We start from the raw sequence: 25033 nt of genomic DNA, 5'->3' as shown, positions 1-25033 counted from the left end.
GAGTATACAGTGCAGTCTGTAGGTATTTAGACAATTGTTTTGGCTCGGTTCTGCAGCACTAGGAGAGTAAAGTGCTGAGCTTTAATTAGATGGCATTTACATCCACATTGGGTAAACAGCATAGAAATTATAGCCCTTATTTGCTGCACTATCCAAAATTTGAGGTACTATGCATTAAATGGCTGTGATTCCTACACTCTTAAACAATGTAGATGTGAATGCCTTCATTTACCTTCAATCTCACAGTTACTTCAAATCCATAGTACTGCTGCACTGAGCTAAAAACAATGAAAAATGTGTTTAGGACCAAATACCTGGACTGCACTATAGTCGGATTAAGACAAGGACAGATCACAGGGGTATAATGTTACTCTTACTTTGAGTAAGGGTGACCCGTTGATATTCCACCGCCGAGTGCTGGGTTTCTTGAGTCGAGACTGTAAAATGTGTGGGACAACAGTATGAGACATGGAGGGAAAGAGGACCGGGAAGCACCTGCCCTGCTCCAACTCTTATGCGAGTTTTTCCACTGACAATAAAATGTAGATTCACCACTGATCATCGAGCCGAGTGAAAAATCGCACTATTCTTATATGCGATTTATTTGCTGTTTCAGCACAAGCCGTCAACCAGCAAAATTCCCAAGTTCTACCTAAAATTCCAGCCAAACTGAAGACTAATAACCTACCTGATGTACCCGTTTGTTATTTCTGTTAGTCTGGGACAAGGACCAAATCACAAAACAAGAATGGGACTGGGATTTGGGGTAATGATAGCAAAGCATCAACAAATACATCTAGGAGAGTTATATCCATGTAACTCCTCTGCTGCTGATATTAAGTCTAGTGTGATACATTCCCAGTCACATTCATGCTCATGTAAGCCCTTCATGAACAGGCAACATGCATGTTGCCCAACATGCATAATAAAGGCGAGGGACTAAGAGGGTACAGCACTCTGTCACTGAGGAGACAACCTGGAAGAGCTTGCTGCTAGTCAGGGTGGGAGCTGGACGCTTTAAGCCATGTTAGATATTTCAGATGTGGAGACTGAAGAGGACTGTGGATGTAGTGGTGCAGCCACCAATGTTGATAAGGCCATGAGTTCACAGTCACACTCAAATGGTGTGTTGGGGGGGGGGCTAGGCAAGCTGAGACACATGCACGCACACTACAGCTATTTTACACACACAAACCTGCTTTTCCAAAATCACTCATTCATGATGCATCTTTCTTCTTTCCTCGCACACACACTAGGGTGCATGACATTGACAAAATGTGATAATGCGATAATGCGATATTCATTATGAATGTTGCGATATCGATCGATTAATTTCGATATTTCTTCAACATATGGTGTCCTCGAGTGCCGAGAAAGGCGCCTTTAAATAAAATGCATTATTATCATCATCATCATCATCATTATTATTATTATTATATGTAAAATTACAAAAGTTATGGGAAAACGCATCAAAATGGATTCATAACAAATAAATCAAGGTTTATTTCAACTGACTCATATTGGACTGGTAAAACATGAATAAATAAATAAAGAGCATGTCTACAGAACAGGACATATTAGAAACAATAAAAGTAAATATAAAAAAATATTGCATACTTATTGCGACACTTTCGATATAATATTGCGCAACGGGATATCGCGATAACAATATCCAGTTGATATATCATGCACCCCTAAAACACACACACACACACACGACTCAGCGCAGTACCTGGGGGTTTACAGTGGAGAGGGAGGGGCACTGAGAGATGTTTTTGGCTACCTGCAGAGCCTCTATCCTCAGGGCAGCAAGCACCAGCTCCTCCTGGGCCGCACACATGGGGGGTGTTGGGGGATTGATGAATTTCAGGGGTGAGGGAGGGGGTTTGCGGCCCAAGGATGAGAGCGCAAAGGGAAAACATTTAGAAACTTGAGTTGAGAGCACACACTTGCTGCTGTCTACATTTCAATCAATCTACAGTATTTCACACAGTAGAAGCTACTGCAAAAACTGCAACTGAGGTGGTGGAGGAGGTGGTGAAAAATGGGAAAATGAAAAAGGCAGGATGTAGGTAACACAATAGGATTAACATAAAAACACACACAGTCACACGGGTCACAATTCGGCCACCAGAGGCAAGGCCTGTAAGGTTTATCAAGAGGGGTCATGTTTGGTCTGTCAACACACCTGTAGTTTTTGGGCGAATGCGGTGGGGTTGGTCTCAGCCAGGTCAGGCTCCAGGTACTGCAGGAGGTCGTCACACTCAGACAGCCTGTCTAAAAGGGGCATGGCCAAGACTGGAGCAGGGGCCTCCACGGGGCCCTGGCTAGGGGGCTACAGGGGTACCAGGAGGAGTAGGCAGAGGGCAGGGAGGAGGGCAGGGGTCAGCATGGCAAAGCAAGCGCTGAGTGTTTGAGTGGCTGCATTGGGAGCTGAGTCACTGAGTTTAAAGCTGGGAAGCTAGTGTGGCAGCATGTGTTATCAGTGACGGCCTACAATAAAGCATGAGCGGTGTGGCACTCTCCCCCTTGTGACTAAACAATGACATGGTGTAAATGTGACAAAATCAAAACTGACAGGTTCTCCTTACATGATGGTGACTGACAAGACACAGAAATAACAGTGATTTTTTTTCTATAACTGCTCAGTTTGAATCTTTACAAAAAGGCTTTCGGCTCACCTGCTCATCCCTCTCTGTGCTCTGTGTTCGGCTGAGTGCCTCGCTTTCTCTCTTCCTGCCCTTGTCCCCAGCAGAGCCCTCAGGACCAGGCCGAGAGCTCAGCACGGGTGTCTTTATACCTGCTGTTATCTGGGCCTCCATCTCCTCAAAGCTCCTGCACACAGTGAGAGAGTGGGACATGGCATGTAATGTACTATATATGATAGATGAGATTGTTACCGAAAAACGTTGCAGGAGCAGCTGGCCTGCATGCATTATGCAATCCAAATCATTATGGTTTATGATTAGCAAACTAGATCTACCAGTAAAGCACTACAAATTGCAATGTAATACCTACAGTGAAACACTGCAAAGTAACTACATAAATTAAAGACAAAACATATAGTAAAGTAGTAGTAGAACGTGTCGTACCCTGTGCAGGGGGAGCTGGGCTCAGATCCATGTGCACACGTATTCTTGGTTAAGTTGTCAGATACTGAGTCCAACTTCAGGTACAAAGATGGCTTCTTCACAGACAGTGGCTACAAGACACACAAAAGAAGACGAAAAATACACTTTCTAAGTCTGAATTCTAATTTCAAATAACATATAATATATAAAAAGGTACCAACATAGATTAGTTTAGTTTAGTTTATTATAGGATCCCCATTAGCTGTGCCCTTAAGCACAGCTACTCTTCTTGGGGTCCACAGCAAACATTTGATCAATTCTTAAAATAACACCAAATACTCACAGTTCACCATTCACAATTCTTTAATACTCACAGGTGAAGCGGGGCCAAGCTTCTCCATGTACTCAATTTCATAGTCTTGCACTGACACAGAAAGACAAAACAAAACTTTAGACGCAGAAGAAGAAATGGAGAGACATTTCTAGCCAGTGCTGAGCTCTGGACTGATGGGATCAGAAGGCGAGGCAGGGCTGTCTGTTCGTTATTTCATCTCTGACCCAGATGGGTTGAGCCACACAGCCTCTGGGAAGAGGAGGCTCTCTGGAGGTCAGAGTGCAATTGAGAACTGGGCCAGCAGGCTTACTTCACTGCCACAACAAAAATCAATGCTGTTGCTGGATGAATGAAGAGTAAAGTGACTGGTTACTGTACATGACAGTTAATCCAAACATAAGCTTTGAATTTTCGTTTGGGCACCGCCTGTCTGCGCTATGCTTTGATCTCTATCGGCATTTATTTGGACAAAGGTGGCTGGAGGTAGGAATCCAAGAGAGTCAGACAGCTAAAGCCTCACCTGGATGAGGAAGACTGTTCTCGTTAACAAAGGAAGTGAGGTCGCATGGCTGAGGGAAGTCTTGCTGGTCAGAGTTTAAATCTGGATCCATGTCGGGCAGGGCTGCCCACTTGTGACTGGTGGAGGAGGCCAGCTTCTCCTCGTCTGTGGCGTGGTCGTCCTGTGGGTGGAGGGAGGGAGCTTCATCTGCCGGCGTAAGATCCTGCAACACAGACGGGGTGGTAGTGACATTTAGAGAGTCAAAGGGAAGAGGGAAAAATACAGGCAGACAACAGTGAGAGAGCCAAGTGTACATAGAGATGTACAGATATGGAGAATTAGGTACGCACCTGGGAGGGGTCAGACATTGGAGATTTCTTTGGCGACCTCTTCACTCTGAAAGTATTACTGTGAAAAAGAAAAACGATCGATCATCAAGACCCAGAGTCATTCATGGCCTTCAGTACACAACTCTTATTTGGTTCCAACAGTCACTGTCACAGACCAAGTATTGTGTATTTGCTACATATCTCTGTGTATAGATTCACAAATGCTAAAATGTAAACATTTGCATAGAGCAGCATTACCATATGTGTAACAGTACCACTTACTGTAGTCTATGTGTGGCTAAAATGAACAGAACAGGGAAATGTTTGTGAAGAGGGTTGAATCTATAGTTAGTAACTGCACAGTGAAGAGCAGTTGTAAATGAATGAATAGTTTACTTTTCACACAAAACCACAAATAACACAGATCCTAGACCGGAATGTATTTGGTAATGTAGCAGGTTAGTTAGGACATTGACGCAAACATAATCTATTACTGTAAAATAACTGTAAGTGGAAGAACAGTTTTTAATTTATAGATCCCATAAAACACAGATTCTTAGAGAGTAGTAAAGAGCTTTATATATATATCTATAAAGTATAATCGTTATATAAATTTAGTATAATAATTATATAATAGCAGCATTTTCAACAATAGCCAACTATGAACACAAGAGGGAGCACAAGCACCTCCTTTGTTACACACTTTCAGATTGGACACAGTGGCATGTCAGTAAACACATCTATAACAAAGAAAGATATTATGTCAACTTCAGTAGAAAACGGAACATTATACAATACAACAGAATTTGTTCCAATATTTACAGTTTTGGAGAAAGTGCTGATAGAAAACTATTAGAATCTGTTCTAAATGTTTTAAAGAGTGAATGCTAAAGACAACTCATTAATACATTTTCATTTGTTAAGTGTGTCATTCAACAGCACCTCAATGAACACTGTTGCACTGACCTCGATTGGATGAATGTTTCAAGCACGTGCGTGAGTGTGCTCGCGCTTGGAAACTCCTTAAAATTATGTTTCGATGTACACTTTTTACAGCTATTTCAGCATTCAGCTGAATTATATTAAGATAATATATCAAGTTTGGCTATACTAATTGTACTTTGATGTTTTTCAATTGGCACATTCATAGACGGGAGTGTACCATTATAATGCAAAAGTTACCACAAAACTGAAAACAGATATGTCTTTTTAAAATGAGCCGGATGAAAAGAAAGTTGAAATAGAATTATATTTGATAGTGGGCACAAGGCATTGTTATGATTCTGTTATTAGGGAAAAGGACAACAAGGCATCATGCTGCTTTAAGAGGAACCACATGGAATGAAGGGTCAAGAAGGGATGGAGGGTTGTGTTGTCCCTGTACTTACAACAGACAACATAGAGAAGACACACCCCTGGACTTCCTGTGACATATGAGAATACACAGACACAGGTGACAGAGAGACAGACAGAAGACACTGGCATAATAGACAAGAGAACCACGTACAAACACAGACTAACCTCACCCACAGAGATGTAAACATTCCCAGACATGAATACAATGTTCTGTAAGTGAGTGTGGACTCTCCCATAAATGTACGGTCCTGTGATAATAAACTGTGAACTTACGATTTGATAGGAGTTTTCTTCTTCTTGGAAGGTTTGTTCTGATTTTGGTCCTCCAGTTCTCCAATGTTGTCAGTGTCATTTTCATTGTCATAGTCATTGGATGACAGTTCAAAGGAGGCAGAGGCCTTAGGAGGGGAGTTGGCCATCTTATTGGAGGATTTGAAAGGGTCTACACTGTCGTTAAAGTTATTGGTGTCAAAGGAATAAGACGGCCTGGATAGTTTGGGGGAGTTGGAGATGCTTTTCTTAGAAGTAAATGGATTGAAGTTCGGATCATCCCACTTGTCAGGTTCAAACTTGTAAGAGACTGCAGGAGCAGGGACTTCCTCCTCGTTGCCATTGTGGGTTGCAGGAGGATCGTTGTCCAGCTGCTCCGTCCGCGCTGGAGGGGCCTTCTTCAGCCCCAGCCTGGGTTTCCTCAGAGGCATCTTACCGGGCTTCTTGCCCACTTTCTTGGTAGGGGGAGAGGCCTGGTGTGACGCCTCACTGCCCTCTTCAGAGTAGTCAAACTCCAGCCTTACTGACTGACGCTTGGGGATGATGGGTTGCTCTTCAGGGTTGGTGATTGGCTCTTCAAGAGGAGCTGGGGCGCAAGGCTCCACAGCAGAGAAAGAGGGACTCTCTGGAGGGGTGGCAATGGGGGCACACACAGGACCTTTACGACCCAGAACAGGTGAATTGGCAATTTTACTACCTCCTGTCTTGAAAGGGTTGATGTTCTCAAAATTATCTGGATCCCATTTGTAGGAGGTACTAGGGGGAATGGGGGATTCGTCTAAGCCCGTTGGACTAACAGGGAGAGGGGTCTCTTCCTGGCACAAAGGTAAGGCAGGGATGACAGGGCTCTCGTCTTGGCTAGTATGATTGGTCTCCTCTGGCAGAGGAGGAGGAGTCTCCACACGGCTCTTCCTGGGCCTGCGGAGGGTTCCTCCAGGGCTCGGGGTTGCAGATCCCCCCTCTGCTTCCTCCTGAGGCTGGGGAGGGCTGGCAGTTTGAGGCTTTGCCCGCTTCTTGATCTCCGGGGAGCTGCTGGATGAGGCTGGCTTTGGACTGTCTGGGTTAGAATTCTGTCTGAGAAGAGGCTTCTTCTTCACAGACCCAGGACGGACTTTCTTGGGCCTGTGGAGCGTCCCTGGGGCACTCCCGGTCCCTACGCTGAAGGATTCCGAATGTGGACGGAAGCCCCCCACTGTTGATCCTTCCAACAGACCAGCGCTGTCTAGTTCTCCTCCCTGGAAGCTGAGTGAACGGGTCAGAGTGTGATTTGTTGAATCTCCAACAACCTCAATGTTGTATTGGCCACTGGCTGCAATGGGCTTGTTCTCATCAAAAACAATGGACGGGGAACGGCATGGTGCATCAGCTGAAGTCAATTCAGAGGCAGGATCACTGACAGAGGTGTCTGCTACTGCAAAAGATGGAGAGTAGAGTAGATACAATCTAAATAAAATGAAATTGGGATCATTATATATTTTAACTGGTCTGTGGGTGAGACGCAGGTGTGAACAAGGAAGCCTGCATGAAGCTAAAAGTTGCAGCTGGCTTCTGACACATCCAATTTTTGAGATGAATGGGTTATAAATAATTCAATAAGAGTCTCTCAGTTGGACAGAAAGTCGTGAAAAAGAACCACATGAGACTGAACTGATTGATCAGCTTTTCCTAGATATCCCAGAAGCCCCTGTTTTGTGCAGTAGCGATGCTTGTCTCAGCAAACAAAGCCAGATAGGGCATACGGTTTTATTCCACTAGATGGTGCAACAAGACTTTCTTACACCTGTTTTTTTTTTTTTTTATATATATTTCGGTGTAACAAGAGCACCAAACTGTATAAGAGCTACGCACATCATGGCATCATTTTCTTACTCTACCTTTTTCATCGGACGTTAGTTGCTGGGTTGGGGGATCTATGGGAGAAAATGTCTTCACTGGAGTTGTGGATTCAGGGGTCTCAAACCCTCCATCAGAGTCTGAACTCCTACAACAAAAGATGAGCATACATCAGACTGCTATCACTTGAACTGTAATGACTGTAGTGACTGTATCATGATCAGTGACGTCATGCGAGGGAGAACATAACTTATCTTCTTCATCACAAAGTTCCGATGTTAATCTTTAGTGCAATATATGGTGTGAATATTTTATAGAGATTCACTGAGGACAGTATTTTGTGTATCCAGAAGGAAGGCCAGCAAGTACTATTTCTGTTTATTCTGGGTTGTTGTTTTTTTAGACTTTTATGGCTACAAACACTGAATCTGCGGTGAGGTGACAGATAATGACACATCTGAGACACAGGATTACCCTACCTCAACACACACACATGCAACACCCACACACACACACACACACAAGACCGCCTCAAGATCTATATCACAGATATGAAATAGATAGGGAGGGACTGAGGGGAACACTGAGCTGAAAACAGAGAAATTACCAATTTTTGCATGACAATATGCTGCAAATAAAAATTACAATGTTACCATCCTAAGCAAAATCCATATTGATTGGTTTTCCTCAGGACCACACACACACACACACACACACACACACACACACACACACACACACAGAAGCTCATTAGACAACCTCACTACCACGTCCCATGCTCTGTTGATCAATGTCTAATCCGACGGTATGTAGCCTCAGCCTCCCGTCCTGTCTCACCTCTGTCTGATCGGCTTCACGGCAGCACTGATCATGTTGTCATGGCGTGAGCCCCAGGAGAGACTCCGGAGGAGCCCCAGAGCCGGATCAGAGCCCGGGCTGTCCCCGTCTCCTGCCCCTCCCAGCAGTGTGTCCCAGCCCCAGCGCGCCCACTGCAGAGGAGACAGAGCCTGCCACGTACTCACTGCCATGGCTGCTGGCGGGCTACACCTCTCCACTCCACGATGCTACTGCCTGACACACAGGTAGATACCCACCGCCTCTTTCTCAGATGAGGACTAAGACCATCGGATCCAACCTTCCCTCTGCCTTCTCTCCTTTTCTCTATAGTCTAATATCTCTTGGTTTCCAATTTACAACCTCAGTCCTTTAACGCTGCTCCTCTTTGTCATCTGTAGCCATATCTGTCTCCACTCCTCCCCAGTAGGAAATGATGCCTCCAAATCTAACGGAGACTGGCTGCAGAAGCCCACCGCCTGCATACTGTATATTCATGCACACTCTCCGTCTCTCGCTCTCCCTTAGCCTTCCTCTCTCTACTTTCCTCCCTCCCTCTACCTCTCTTGCTCCTGAACTACATTGCTACATCCACACAGAAAAAAAGGCTGCCCATTGCCCACCAGCCAAACCTGCTCTGATAAAGCTTGCTCATTACACATACAACCACTGCATCGGATATATTTGTATATTTCCTGTCCTTTGATCTCAATTATAGTGTCCTTTTCTGCCTAAATTACTGATGAAAATGTACACCTTCTTTGGTCATTCCAAAAACCCACCCAGATTGTGCTCTACAAACCCAAACAGTATAATAAAAGGAGTCTTTTACGATGAACAATATTAAACGTTAACCGTAATGAAAAATGCAATGGCTAGTGGAAACTGTGCCAAATATTTTGGACCCCCATTCCTCTTTAAGAAACACACAAATACAAGAGCATAATAACCTCAAGGCACTGCTGAAGCCATTCAGGATCCTGTAGGGGTCCTGTCACACACACACACACACACACACACACACACAAATATGGATTAAAAAAAAGCCTGTAGTATTAGAGACATGGGGGGCCTGAAAAACCATCTAGCCATCAATATGGCCAAAGCAAAAAAGAAATTCAGAGCAGAGACATAGAGGAGGCTGGTAATAAATGTATTTTGCTGTCATGGTCAATATATCCACTATCCCAGGGGTCACAATACAGCAGAGATGGAGGTTCCTCTACACAAACAATATGGCAGAGATAACATATTTCACTTGGGCTGCAATGTGCTCCACTAACAAATTGAAACAATTCATCAAGCTACACAAGCTCCAACAGGGTATTACATGATATGGGGTGCCTGTTTTTTTTATATATTAAGTCTGATACCTCCTCAGATCAAAAACCTTAAATACACCTCCATTACTTTGGAGGGTGGTGTGATGAAGAAACGAAACAGCACATGGCAAAGAACGGAGCCAGAACTGTAATCCCTATATTGGCCCAGTGTGTCCCAGCAGGATAAGATTGGTCTGCCTGGAGATCCATCTGGATCAGTTACTGTGAACCAGGATCAGCTCCAAGGACAGGACCCACTTACAGAGGGTAATATGCAAAGACCAAATAAGCATACACCAAACAAATTCATCTATGAAGACCTGTAAGAGATTTAGCTTTAGGTTTTGTTTTGATAAGCGCATACAAGCTGCTTCTTTGAGGATGGATGAAAATAAAACTGAAAACAGCAAAACAATGAGGACATTAGGACTTATTTCAGTGCTCCAGTTAAGTCCTTGCAGAGGACATTTTTCATGTGACTGCAAACACTGTGTTGCTATGGCAACAGGAGGTTGTTTCCGCCATATGTTCCACGTTGGAAGAAACAGCGTGGCTGGATGCACACAGTCCAACACGATCACACACAACTGAGGATTGCCTAACCAACGAGGTCCAGTGAATTATAGGACATGGAAGACAAGTAAAGGCACATTGCAGATTTATGAGGCGAGCAGCTGCTGCATCAGCATTGTTCTGTTCATAGCCCATGAATTGGTTTAACTAAAAAAATAATAATAAAAAAAAAAATAGCATAATTTTTTGTTTATTCTACCCTTCTCTTCTGTTAATATTGACCATCTTTATTCAAATGTAAAGAAATGGCATCTAATAGACATGAAATCATTTACTGATAGGAGTGCTGTAATTAAAAAAAGGAAAAGCAGCGTGTGGGTGAGCAGTCAGGCTATGGGGGTGAATAGAGACAAAGAGAGCGGGCGTTAATAGCAGCCTATCACAGGCGGAGACGACTGCCTGGAGACGGAAACTCTGCAGAGTGAGGCAGGAAGACGCTGCATTTCAGACGTGTCTCTCTGCTTCCAGCCACACCAACTGGGCCTGTCTAAACAGCTTTCACAGTGCTGGAGGGAGAGCCATCACCAGCCCCGGGGAAGAGAGGGAAACTGGGCCACAGTGACACATAAACCTAACACCACATGTCAGTCCTATATACAGATATAGATGTTGGCATTGCAAATGAAGCACTTTTCTGCTCTTTGCTAAAAAAAATCTAAATTTGAATGATCACAACTGATAAGGAGGCAACTGTGATTAAATGAAAGCTGATGGAAACAGAAAGAAGAACAAAGGGATGAATGGAGGCAGGCTGCTGGTCTCCAAGCAGCTGTGCGATCAGCCTCAGTGTACTAGCTGCCGCATACTCCCTCCATCGACCCTCGGCTGTCAAACACCTCCAAACCTCTATGTCTGGACTCGACTATCATCCATCGCTTTCCATTCCACTCCTCCTTCACGTTTAATACCCTTGCTTTCCCTCACCTCCAGCTCATCTACATCTCTGCAATTCATTATCCCTTTGTTATCTTCTTATTTAGCGAACCCTTCCCTCTCAGCTGTTTTGATTGTACGATAACATTAAATGTTTGTTCTGTATTGTGAAAAGAAGGAAAAGATCAAATATGCAGTTATACTATGAGTCTGTCCCTAATTATACTGTTTACAGTCTCTCCTATAGGTCAAAATAAAAAAAAACAACAGAGGGAGCTCCTGTGCTTTTATCCCCCAGATAGACAGTGTCTGGATATAAAGTATGACATCATAGGCACTGAACACCCTGAAACACCGCAACAACCTTTTTTTTCATTTTCCAAGAGCCTCTCCAGTTTCAACACAGGTGTGATGTGGTGAGCAGGGAGCAACTAATAGATGGTTTGTAATGGGAAAAGAGAACAAAGCAGCTCTTGTCTTCTGCAAAGGGTTCTTCAACTTCAGGAAATGATATCTTATGGAAAATCACTCTGTACCTTCTGCAGGTCATATAAACGGAGCAGATGTATCTCATCTCCATGCGGACTCGTGTCAACTCTCAAGTCTGGTATCCTTTTATCCAAGAAATCCACTGAGTCTCAAAACAAAGAAGCCACTGAGAAACAAAAAAGTGTCAGACTAGGATTATCTCTCTGTGTAATACCTCATCTAGCCTAATCTGAGACTTTGACTGCAAGCAGATGGCACATTAAACAACAACAGGCCAGGTCTGTGGGTCAGAGCAAATATCGCTCCATTTTGTTCATGAGATCAGATGCTGTTGTTGCAATGTTCATTCAGTAGTATCCCAACCCCCCATCAGTGCAGACAAACAAAACCGACTCATGTTATATTTCAGAATAAAATGAATAAAAATTCCCTTGAGCATTGCCATAATTTGGTCCATTACCTAACACTCAACACTTCCACATCAGAGCCCTACAGTGCTTTGATGTGTGAATGCTTTATATACTGCAAGTGCTTTTGACAGTGTTAAACAACTCATGGAGTGAGCTCGGCAAAAGCTGTATTATTAATGGTAGGGATGGTGGACACAGTGCTTATGTTCTGCCCACCTGTAGGAAAACAGCTACTAATGTAACCTTCCTGCAAGAAGAGCCTGTACTTTGTTTCAGATATTCTTATAAAAATATTCAGTCCTCTGAGGTCTGAATTTAGCAGAGCTTTGAGATGAAAAATAACGTATGTATTATGCTATAAATCATTAATTTCTCCATTACAGACAGAGCACATACACACACACACACACACACACACAATTTCTCTTATCCCTCTCCTCTGTTTCTCCCGTTTCTCCCCTGTGCAGTAATGTGTCTGATATAAATAAAACAAAGTGGAGCACACTCCACGCTCCGTCTCTCTCCCTCTCTAACTCTGTCATCCACTGATATTCCTGAGTTATCTTTTTCAACCCCCACACAGCGTGTTCTATTTCAACACTGTTACCAGCTCCTGCTCCCAGTGCAGCAGTCACGTCCTCCTTTGCACAGAACAAAACATCACCCCACCAGCCTCCCAGCGGTACCTACTGTACTCATTGCCTAATTCTGGTTCCCACAGGCTCTCCTGAAGCACTATTATGTTTCATCCCTACATACAGTACTGTAGTGGAGGCGCACTGATGTGTCTGTGCACGTGCTCCAATTCTCTCATCCTTATTTACATCACAAAAGCAAACAACAACAATGATGACATGCTCTGTTGGTTGCATTGGATTTTACACTCTGAGAAGGATTTATGGCAGTGCGCATGAAAAGACTGAGTAAGGGAAAGCTAAAATGCATCAAAAACTGAGGGTGGTAACAGAACACAACGTCTCAAAGAGATGTTTGGCTTCAGCCTGCAACAGTAAATAACACCAAAAATGGCAACACATAACCATAATATTACTCACTGGTGATTGCATTCTGCATCATAAATCACCCGGCATCCACAGTGAACATTTATGTCACATGGAGAGCCATGGTTTAAAGACATGAATAAATAAAAACAACATGGCAAAGCAGAAGCAGTTGGAGCTGCTCTCCAGACCTTCAGCTTTTAAATAAAGGGGTGTTCTTGATTTTGATCACACCTGTGAACATTTCCAGACAGAACACGTGTGTGTGTGGTCAAACTCACATGCGTTCTTGAGAGGGACAGGGTGTCTCTCCTTGCTCCAGGGACTCGTTGGCTCCCATCCTCAGCTAGCTCTGACCCCCCTGCCTGCTCCTGCTCTCCAGCCACCCTCCACATCCACCTGCTCCCCCCCCCCCACCCCTCCAAACTCCCTCTCCTTTCAGTCTGATCCTTGCAGAGGAGGCACGCAGCCTGTGTCAGAGGAGGTGAGCACCGGCTGGGCTTACTGTGCTGCAGTGCAGAGGATGAGCGCCTCCCGCTCGCATCAGGAGCAAAACAGTGGATGATTAAGGGCTCCTCACTGTGTGCACAGCATCCCCGAGCCTCTGCTGCTTACAGACTGGGAATATTCCTGTTTCTCATCTGGTGGTAAAATGATGCAACACCAAGACGAACACAATCTCCAAGAGCAAAAATGTCAACAAGAGAATATTCCAAAACAAATACGATGATATAACAATCCTGCTTTCTTGCCGTCTTGCATGAGTGTCTGAGGTGGCGCTTCTCTGTTTGGCTGCTGATATCGCTGAGCTGTGTTGCTGCTCGCGATGCCTCCTCCCCCCTCTCTCCTCCACTCTCTCCCCTGACTCCAGCCTCCTGTGCCTTTAAAAAGACAGGCAGCTTTTTCTTGTCCGCTACCGTGACTATGCAGGGGCGCTAACCCCACTGATTAACAGGCGCTTTCTCTTTCACTCTGTCCATCCCTGTCTTCCTCCCTCCCACAGCAACTGTACCTCTCGACTCTGTCTTTCTCCTGCCAGGGTCCCCCTCTCTCACTCAATGACTTGCACAAGGAAAACGTCATTTTTGTGCCTCCTTTTCACACAATGGATGTTCCCAGCACTCAGAGTCACCAACCAGAGGGATGCCTGAAGTAAACAAAAGACTAGTATGTGTGTGTAGTATTCACGTCTGACCCTATTATGTTCTCCGTACCGGCACACATTAACAAAACAGGCATTATGAGACCAAAAATTTGACCAAAATCAAACCTAAATATAATATTAACTGAAATATTATATTCAATGCTAAGAGAGGTAAGAGAAGTAACATCGACAACCCATTATCAGACTGAAAATGTTAAAGATATTTATAGAAGCTTAAATCAGAGTTCTTTGCTCAAGATGCTACATTTCTAAATGAATACAGTCTCTGTGTTTAAATCCCTGGGCAGCAGGCTGGGCTGGTGATCTAATTTACTGGCACTCTCATCAAACCTTGAATTGCATCAAAGACTGGAAGAGCAATGATGATATTCTGACTAGTCCAATTTCTTTTTTCTTTTAGACATCTGTGTGTGAGTGACAGACAAAGAGAATGTGTCCTGTGGGATGGAAATAAGAGCGGGAACAGATTTTGCAAATTTCCCATCGATTGTCAAAAAGAAATGGGAAAGAAAGGCGTTGGAAATATGAGACAAATAAATCTCTTGTACACTCATGGGAAAGTGAGGAAATGAGGGCCTTGCTACAATAGGAACTTCAGCCTGAAGCACTCGTCGTCACACAAACCTGCTGTACGCAGGTTTCAGGTGTCGTACCTCTGCCTGTGTGGACTAAAAAGACAAAATCTCCAGTTCCACGTAGAACACTAAAACCCAGTGTTCACAACCAACCTGACACCGCAGTTGAAAAGGAGAGTGTTTGCATGTAAACATGAAGTCCATTAATTTATGTTCACAAAGAATATCGATGTGATTCTAGTCACGGATGGGCCTGTGGGTCGATGTTTCACAGCCCGAGGGGACAAGTAAAAACACTGCCCACTCACAGCTCCTAACATCGACCCCTGCTAAAGCAAAACTATTGATTGCTACTGCCATCCCTACCCCCTATACCAGCACAAAGATGTATCTAGGGCAGCAAAGCATGTATGTGTGAAGTACAAGTTCATATTCTATCGAATGGCTGACATTAACCTCTTCTCTGTGTTGCTACTTTAAGAGCTTGGCCTTGCACTGCTGTTCCAAATGTAGACTAAGGAAAATTAAGAAATAAAAAATTCAACAAACTCAGGCACTGGAAGATATGGCTGTGGCAGTTTTTTCTGAAAGATTCATAACGGTGCTCAAGAGGAATCAGGGTCACTACGATCCACATACAGTAAGTGTAGCCTGCAAGAGGGTTTGAATGTAATAGTGTCTGCTTCTAAGCAGACTGTGATGGTACAGAACAATTTGTGGTTTCATAAGCGTGGCTGGAAGCTTTGAGGAAAGATTGGAAAAGCCTTATTTAGTTAATAACATGGCAGTAGAGAAAAAATAGGTAGCCTCTACTCTACTGGATTTTATTTGTTAGTAAAAATCTGAAACATTCCATGTTATATAAGAATCTTTAGAAGTACTGTAGAAGTGAAATTTGGGTTGTGGTTATGTAGCCAATTCAAGTTGAAGTGTGTACCTTCACGGGTAGAGTCTCAAAGATTGCTGCCACACAAGAAAAAGAAAAGAAAGAAAAACAAACAATGTGGACCATAATTTGGCACAGAAAAGAAAATAGAGACCCAAGATTATTCAAACAACCCTATGCAAGAAAATAATGCAACAAACCTCAGAAAAGGACCATAAAAGAAGGGACCCCCCCCCCCCCCCTTCTACAGCAAATTATAGGTGCTGTCTGAGTGGGTGATAACAAAAAAGCAGGATGCTGGTTGCTGATCTGCCCCTATGATCCTCCTGCTGAACAGCTGCTGATCGGGCTGAGTCCGAGCCTGGAGCTTTGTTTCTCATATGCCAAGAAAAGGCTGCATTGTTCCCATAAACAATCACTCGTGTCTACAAAACGTCCACACTCAAGTCTTCATCTGAGATACTTTGTCTGCATTTACAGAATATCTTCTTACAATATACTTTGAGATTCTGTGGCATTCCTTCTCTTTGTATCATTAAAGTAAATGCTAAAAGCAATCAGTGGAGTAATCAGGGCACTTAAATTGGAAACCTCAAAAAGATAACAATCAACCCATTATCTCAATCACAGACATGTGTTGTGGGCGTATAAGATAATGGGGAGTGTACATTTGTCACAAATACAAGTAAATGAGGACGTTTGGCTGTTACAATATTTTAAAATGCAGTGCTTTACATCTGTCTGTCTCTACAGCCTCAAATAGAAGAAAGAGAGTGCTATTACAATAATCACATATTAAGTAGACAGGAGGAGCTGATTGGTTTGGGGGATATTCAGAGGAATCCAGAAAAACAAAAGAACCAAGGTGCTCCTCACTTTTTAGCTGTCACGACAGAAAGCAGAAGTAAAAATGTGTAGGAGTAACGGACAGCTTCATTATTTTGAATAATTAATTAAACTAATTAATTATTTTTTATTATTACTCATGCAACTCTCAATTAATCATTCAGGAAAAAGCTCAAATTTTTTTGTTTTGACTATCACATGGTGAAGGAGTAGGCAGGTTCACTGGCAATCATTTGCCCAGCTGAAGTAAGGTGGGCGATATGACGATATACATCAGAACAAACAATATTGTATATATTGTTTTATGTAATTTCTATCGTAATGTCAAAAATACAGAGGCCGAACTGTGTTACTGCAATATTTACGTCATTCGGACGTTTTATGTTCTGATCCTTGCACATTATGTTAATTTTGCACTAAAGTTCATAATAAAATGAGAAAAAAACTCAGTACTTTTTGTGTCTTTGTCATTTATACAAGTATACAAAAATAGGCTTTACAATGTGATTATTTCATAATACACTATTTATTTATTGAATTACTAGAAAACTCTTATCGAGATATGAATGACTTATATGGAGATAGAAGATTTTGGACATATCGACCAGCCCTAAGCTAAAGTGCCTTTGGGCAAGATAAAATAATCAATGTCTAGCAGCTCCCCGGGAGTTGCTTGATATATCATAATCACTTTATTAGCAGTAGAGATTGTACATTTTAGTGCTCCTTGCATTTCATATGACCTTCATACTCAAACAAATGTACTAGAATAAAAGTATAGTTTATGGTATAGCTGCACATAGGGTGGCATCGCGTCTCTGTGTCTGCAGGCAAACAAGAAAATCTGTGATATCCAATCAGAATACTCCCTCCATGTGTTGGTACTCCTCTGTACTGGTACCTCTCAGATATCATAAATAATATAACAACACTATGCTAGCCTCGCCTTCTCACAATTCTGGTCTTCTCTGAGAAATGGAGGCATTTAGAAAGCCAAATAGAATCACGTCATAAGCAAATATGTATAATTCTACACAGAAAACAATATGTTGTCTTTTCCAATTCAACACTGACGCATACTGAGATACATGAGAGCTGGTGTGTGTCTCTGTGTTACCATTATATATAGGTGCAGCATTCAGACAGCAGAGTGCAGACACAGGCTGGCAGTACAACATGAACCCTGTGAAGGGAAAACACCCTCTGCTGGTTGTAAATGACAATTCACTGTGAAAGTGGCTGAGTCATTCCCTTATAAAAGTAAGTATGAAATCAATTGCAAAGCCAAGATGGATTGCAAAGGAATGTTAAGTATTATCAGGGGAAGCTGTGCTGTTGGCAAAATAATGAGGAGCATTTATATGTAATCAGCATCAGTGTTATGAATGAAAACCACTCTGTTTGATAGCTTTCGTGCCATGACTAGGGTGATACACAAACAGCTTTAATGGCAAGAAATCAGCCAGGTCAAATGGTTATTATAGGGCTTATTGTGAAAAGGTGTGGTGTGTACGTGCTCTACGTTGTCCTGTAATGTTTAAAAAAATCCCCATATAAACATTTCACCCTGATGCTTTTGCTATATGCTACTTAACAAGCCACAATTATACAGTATACATTTGAGTTTCCATGACCACTAAATTCATACATTAGCAAATCCTGTTTCCAATGAGTTCATGTGGTAGACATGCATAGCAATGCTAATCTGTAATTTTAGGAGATGGCAACACGGCTTGCTGAAACAGACTCTGGATTTCACTTAGAATATGGCAATATTGTTGTATGTGATGCATCTGTAAATAGTGAACATTGTATTGTACTATTTTTGTCAATTCCTTATAGTTAATCATTTATTGAAATATGCTTATTCACCTAGAAATAACTATTCCTTTAAGTTATAAAAAGGAAACAGCATGGATGACTACCTTTCCACCAGTTTCTATCGCAGCTCAGGAGCTCTGAGAATCAACATCTACAAGGTAATTCAGTGTGCCAGATGTCGATGTAATGCTGTAATTGGACCTGAACTATGGTTGAAAGGATAAGGGCATGGCTACGTCTCGTTTAGCAGGCTAAAGGGACTAGTGTCAGCACTGGACAAATCTACTGTGAGGTCTTACAAATGAAGCAATGCAGAGGCACAAAATCAAAGTGACATATTCCCGTCACATTTGTTAACACGACATGGGAAATGGGAAATGACCTAATGAACCGGTTTAGGAACAGTGACAGTCAGGCAGAGTTCATGTTCATACCTTAAAGGAGGGTGGCAGGGTGCAGAAGCAGGGCAGTGGTCCTCACCCTGGTAAGTAGGAGGTACAGGAGGGGAGGCAGGGGCTGGAGGAGGAGGGGGAGGAAAGCAGGGAGATACAGGTGGGGTTGGTAGAGCTTCAGAAGTGTGCCTCTCCGGTGGTGTGGGAGGAGGAGTGGGAAATTCAGTGGTGTCTTGGAGATGAGGTGGGAGGGCAGGCAGAAAGTGGTATTCGGAGGTAGGAGGTGGTGAAGAGGCAGGAGCACGGTCACCTCTTTCTGCCTGCTCAGCGAGGGAGGACCTGCAGGGGAGAGAGCACAAAACATCTAAAGACGGACCGAAACAAGAAGGCCAAGTACGGCGATTTGGAAAGCCATCTGAGGACACGCTCCACTTTACTCTACACAAATGAACCATGACCGAAACTTACCTCAAAGTAGAGAAAGACGGAGCACTCTGCTCTGTGTCCTCAGTCAACCCTAGTAGTGACTTGAAATATGAAATGCTCACTCTAACCATCCTAAGAACGCTTTGTCATTTAAATGAACTAAAACCGAAACTCCTCCCACCAGTCCCCTTACATGATAGCCCATGTTTCCCTTGCTTGCTCTACTTGCCCTCTGCAGTGAAGTAGCCTGCTTTAGGTTGTCTGGCTCTGTCATCATTGGCCACCTGGTGGAGTGGATTTGGCCCTGAGCCAGGCCAGTCTTATCGGGACTGGTAGGCTGTCTAATCTGACAGGCAATGCGATGGACGCCCATGCAGCTGTTCCCCACTTGGGGCATGCCTCCTGTTTAGCTCTAAAAATACCCCAGTAGCCTCTTCTGCAGACGTGAGCTTCACAATACCTCCATCAACTAAAGCACATTTACCATACTCAAGCATCAAGTCAACTGTCTGCTGAGCTGAACTTTCCAAACGTCCCTTCCAGCTCATTTCAGACTGAAACTGAGCTCTGTTATTCTCCATCTCTCTCTCTCCAGTAAAGTCAGAATTTAATAATATTTTCATGAGGGTGTGTGCTTTTCTCAAGGGCGTAGCAAGTTATAGTTTACATTAAAAGGAACACGCCGACTTATTGGGACTTTAGCTTATTCACCGTAACCCCCAGAGTTAGATAAGTCCATACATACTCTTCTCATCTCCGTGCGACGACGTGACAAAATAACGCCAACATGTTCCTATTTACATGTTGTGTAGTTTGTATATTTGTATAGTCACAGAATATAGTTCCCAGTTTGTATACGGTTAGAAGATGGCTGTGTCTCATGTGACCTTGTTATTTGTACATGCTGTGACTATACAAATCACAACATGTAAATAGGAACATGTTGGCGTTATGTTGTCACTTATTCGGAGCAGTAGGCTAGTTGGAACCGGTTACCTCCAGGATATGTGCTAGGCTACCGTGGAACCGTCGGACAGAGTTACAACACGCACGGAGATGAGAAGGGTATGGACTTGTCTAACTCTGGGGGTTACAGTGAATAAGCTAAAGTCCCGATAAGTTGGCGTGTTCCTTTAAACATAAGTCTGGTTGCTATCATGGTTGCTCTCATTCCATTATCTAAAAGTACAGAATCTTCTAATTGATGCAGGATGGTTGCATGAAGAGGAAATGTCCTACAAATCCATACATTAATTTTTATTTGGTCCCATTCTTCTCGTTACAAATCCGCAGTCGGCGACTTACACCAGCAGGCCAAAGCTATACATATGTTGGCATCTGTGGCTAACTAAGCACATGCAGCCTGGAAATAGAAACAACCAAGTCACAACACAGTCTGAGCAAACTATCATAAGACTCACTGCGGTCTCCAAAGACGAACAAAAACTGCTATGGAGCATATAGAGAAAAAAAACAAAAATCAAGCGTATAGAGAAGAGACAATTGGCCGAAAATAAGATTACCCTGGACACAAGTGTAAAGTATACTGGTTCAGTGGCTTTAAAGTGAAGATAATGGCAGCTGACCCAGTCAGGTTAACAGCTAGAGCTTTCAAACTTTTTCCAGATATGATGTCATGTGTATGAACTAGCAAATGATTTATAACCATAACAAAATGAATGCCACAAGTCACAGAGAGCACATGTGCTCTTTTTCAGCAACACACTTCTTCACGTCAGTATAGTTTTACGTTGGCATTAACACCTGGACAGCGTCCAATACAGTTTTGTACTGTTGGTAATTCAGCAGTGTGCAGGGCGTTACTCTAGAACACCTCATAAGCAATTCCAGATACAAGGCTAGTCCAAGGATACATGCCTTGACTCTCTAACCTCTTGTTTCATGACTGAGCATTAAGTAAACAAAAGTTACTTTGACCATACTGTCTTTAAGCCACACACACACACACACACACACACACACGGCAGGGTGTTTAATGATAAATAGAGAGTTGTAAATAAAACCAGCTGAAGGTAGTTAGTGCTGCAATGATGAGGACCATTTCTGTCCTACAGCCAGCCGCTAGCTCATACTGTCCTGACACACACAAACACACAGCACATTCAAGAACACATTGTATATACTGCAAACGCATACTTTACCAATTCTCTTCTTCAACAATAAAGATTAAAATTTTACTCAAAGTCAGTCACGTGTGGTTGAATGAATGGCGGATATGAGATTATCTACTTCACTTATGCCAACAAAGGCACATGAACCTACAATTGCCATGGTAACTAGTCTATTTACAGTACAGTACAATGTGGGCTATAGCACATCCCACTTCCTTTGTACTCCAAAAACATGGATGAGAAATATCCTACATACCAAGCTGAGTAGTCACAGCCATTTCCATAGTGTTGAGTAAAAATGGCTTTACAAAAGATTTTATTACATTTTATTAAAACTAGTTGTATACATTTTTTTTAAAACAACTATGGGAGACTTTTATGCCACATGTCACACAGCATACATTTCCTGCTAGGCCATTTCAAAAGTCTACCATGCCAGCAATATATTTGGAGAGCTCACAGACAGTAGCTAAACATTTGATGTACTAATACTGAGGTGTCTCGCCAACCCAGCCTCCACATCAAGTAGGCCAGGGGCGCACAACATGCTCTAACCTGTAACATTTTTTTTTTTACACCATTAATTTCGCAACTTTGCTCCTTCTTTACTGCCTTCTGTCCCTTCATCTTTCTATTTGTCCCTCCCCTCCTCCCATCTGGTGAGGTCAGCAGAGACAGAGCATAATTAGCACGTGTTACCTACAGACCATCTGTTGCATCCACCTGGAGGGACTTAAACACAAACGCCTACTGTAGACACACAAACACAGAAAGAAATAAGGTACCCACTTATTGTCAACTCACCCAGCTTTCAGCCATGGAGGAATCCATCAAACAACCTCAGAGCTAACTACAAGTAAGTGATGGAAATGACTTCTGCGGAGTGCCTGCTGAACTCACCAGAGCCAATAAGTGTATGTCCCAGTCCTTCTCTCCTCTGTCTGTGACTCTGACTGACTCTGTCATACACACTCACGCCGCAGCACATGCTCAAGTGTTTCTCGAAACTCAGGCTTTTGTTCCACTCTGTCTGGTCTGTGAAAATGACTTCAGTGGGGCTGAGTGCCTGCCCAAATTCCTCCCACTACAGGGTTCAGTTCACAAAGCTGCGCAGACTGACAGCTAGGACAGCCTCTGGGGGCGGGGGGAAACACACACACACACACACACACACACACACACACACACACACACACACACACACACACACACACACACACACACACACACACACACACACACACACACACACACACACACACACACACACACATTTCTGTCTCTGGCACACGTACACAAGTGTAACTTCATCTATTGATGAAACCTATAGTAGAAATAGCACTGTCACTCCTCCTCCCTCCGACTCTGAATAAACGTTTGTCTCCAACAGCAGTGATGGGACAAGTGTTGTGACTGACAGGCAACAAGTGCTACTCTGGCATGTGGGATGGTTCCTTTAAATGCAGCAGGAGAGAAGAGATAACTGAGGAAGCTGAGAAAAGCTTCAGTTAAGTAAAAAGAAATCAGCAGCACAGATTTAACTGAATTAGCATATCATGTGTCATTTATACAGACATTCCTTACATAATAAATAAACTGGAAAAAGACTACTTTCACAGCACATCCTTAGATGCGCAATGAACACTCTAGTGACATGTGAAGTTTTTAAGTAGAAGAATGACATACATGGAAAGTTAGTCTAGCCAGAGCTGTAAAATGCTTAAATAAATAATAAATGCCCACATGGAGGTTGAACAGAACGACTCACTGGTTTATTATGTGTATTGAACTTAGTCAGCAGATTTAACAACATAAAGGGTTCACTTCTGTTTCACCAATCCGGTACAAATCTGTGAGACTCCGTCTCATTCGTCCGATCAGACTGTTAAACCGCTGCAGACAGCAACAACCTACCAGACGCCCTCGAGGTGTCTGAAAGCCAAACAAAGCCGCCGAGGGGACTCTCCAAGCGCATGGAAATCCATTTTAAATGTGTGACAGGCAGAGCTGCTGAGCTGTGAAGCACAATTCCCCCTGAGAGCCCCCTTTTCACAAATAAATTAACTGCAATAAAATGTCTCGGACACATCACTGTAATGGAAATGTTATGATAAGTTTTAGGAAAACTATCAGGACTAAAAGGTCATATACAAATCATTCTGATGTCTGGTTTCCTGTTGGAAACCCAGTCCACCACAAAATTACTAGTCTCTATGTAAACCTGTTGTTCTTAATGGTAAAAGGCTATAATCCTGAGATTTTAGTCAATTGAGGATTATAAAGACATGTTTTTTTTTTTATCCAGACTCTGACTGAGCTCTGAAAGAAAACCGTCCCTTGGCAGCATCCTTACAGGGAAACGTTACTCCTCAAACTGGTAAAGTAGGCTTTCACTGGAATCTCCAGTGGGACAATTGTAATTGAATATTTATTAATCTTATGATGTTACGAGGGCACTCACCCGCTGTCCTGAAGCTCCTCAGCAGGGTCCTGGACTGTTTCTGTCGCTGCAGTTTCCTCAGCTGGCACTTTCAATGGCTCCTCAGCTGGGATCTCTACAGGTTTTTCCACTAGCTCCTCTGGAAGCTCACTGATCAGCTTCTTCTCTGGTTCTTCTGTTGTTGTCTTCGTTGGTTCTGGGAGCTCCACTTCATTGTTTGTTGGTTCAGGGAGCTCTTTTGTGCTTTTCGTTGGTTCCTGTAGCTCAGCTAGCCCCTTCACTATTTCTAAAGAAGTTACTGGCTCCCTTTTTGGTTCTGGGAGCTCTTCTTCTTTCTTGGTTGGTTCTAAGAGCTCTACTTTCTTTGTTTCTTCTGGGAGCTCTACTGTCTGCTGTGTTGGTTCTGGGAGCTCTACTGTCTGCTGTGTTGGCTCTGGGAGCTCTACTGTCTTTTTTAAAGGTTCAGGAAGATCCACTGGCTTCTTCACAAGATTCAGAGGTGGGATCTCTGTTGTCTTCTCTGCTGCTTGCTCCGGTGGTGGGATCTCCTCCTGTCTCAGAGGAGCAGCTATCTCCTCAGTTGGAGTAAGAAACTCTAGTTGAGGAGACTCCAGAGATGGGAGGGGTCTGGCAAAACAATGCAAGAGAAGAGAGGGTTGGGGGATTTGTTGTTTACTTTATAGCACATGCACAAGGAATGACTGACACATGACAAATGTGTGTGCTTGTGTGGTTATGGGGCACTTCCTACAAGGTGTGTGTGTGTGTGTGTGTGTGTGTGTGTGTGTGTGTGTGTGTGTGTGTGTGTGCTGTTGTTGCATTGTGTTTAGCAGTGTGAGAAAAGGCTCATTCTTGCCCTGGAGAGCAGGGACGATGTCACAGCTGATGTCATCCTTTGAATATAAAAGGCTGCATTACTTCCACAAGACTTCAACCGGCAGTCATCTGACCCAAGCTCGAGTCACAAACAAAGTGCAGCTCTGTGTTTACCTCCTCATTCATATTCATTGTCCCGCTGCTCTGTGCTATATCACTCCAAACAAGTCCTGTACATGGTGTTACTGGAATGCCAAGTTGTAAAAAAAAAAATAACTGCAGCAATCTGTGAATACTAAACAACTGATAAATAGGCTGAACATCACAGTTTTACAACAAA

The 25033-nt window shown here is 43.2% G+C and overlaps 1 protein-coding gene across 5 annotated transcripts in view; it reads right to left on the bottom strand.

Annotated features, from left to right (window-relative positions):
* Positions 1-25033, bottom strand: part of tacc2 (transforming, acidic coiled-coil containing protein 2) — a 41542-nt gene that overhangs the window by 6418 nt on the left and 10091 nt on the right. Inside the window, exons 3-13 of one of the 5 annotated variants that reach the window (XM_078272493.1) lie at positions 23899-24504; positions 18922-19218; positions 7734-7840; positions 5863-7270; positions 4255-4312; positions 3926-4127; positions 3446-3495; positions 3093-3202; positions 2682-2835; positions 2189-2335; positions 378-437 (exon numbers count right to left, since the gene is read on the bottom strand). In XM_078272493.1, the coding sequence (XP_078128619.1) occupies positions 378-437; positions 2189-2335; positions 2682-2835; positions 3093-3202; positions 3446-3495; positions 3926-4127; positions 4255-4312; positions 5863-7270; positions 7734-7840; positions 18922-19218; positions 23899-24504 (3199 nt within the window). Of the gene's footprint in view, positions 1-377; positions 438-1291; positions 1826-2188; positions 2336-2681; positions 2836-3092; positions 3203-3445; positions 3496-3925; positions 4128-4254; positions 4313-5862; positions 7271-7733; positions 7841-18921; positions 19219-23898; positions 24505-25033 lie in introns of those variants that run through there. The other 4 variants (XM_078272490.1, XM_078272495.1, XM_078272491.1 and 1 more) reach the window with 4 other exon arrangements.

The sequence above is a fragment of the Sander vitreus genome, chromosome 17, assembly GCF_031162955.1.
Source record: "Sander vitreus isolate 19-12246 chromosome 17, sanVit1, whole genome shotgun sequence".
Taxonomy (NCBI): Eukaryota; Metazoa; Chordata; class Actinopteri; order Perciformes; family Percidae; genus Sander; species Sander vitreus.
Note: the sequence above shows the minus strand (reverse complement) of the source record. Positions and strands in the feature narration are given on the sequence as shown.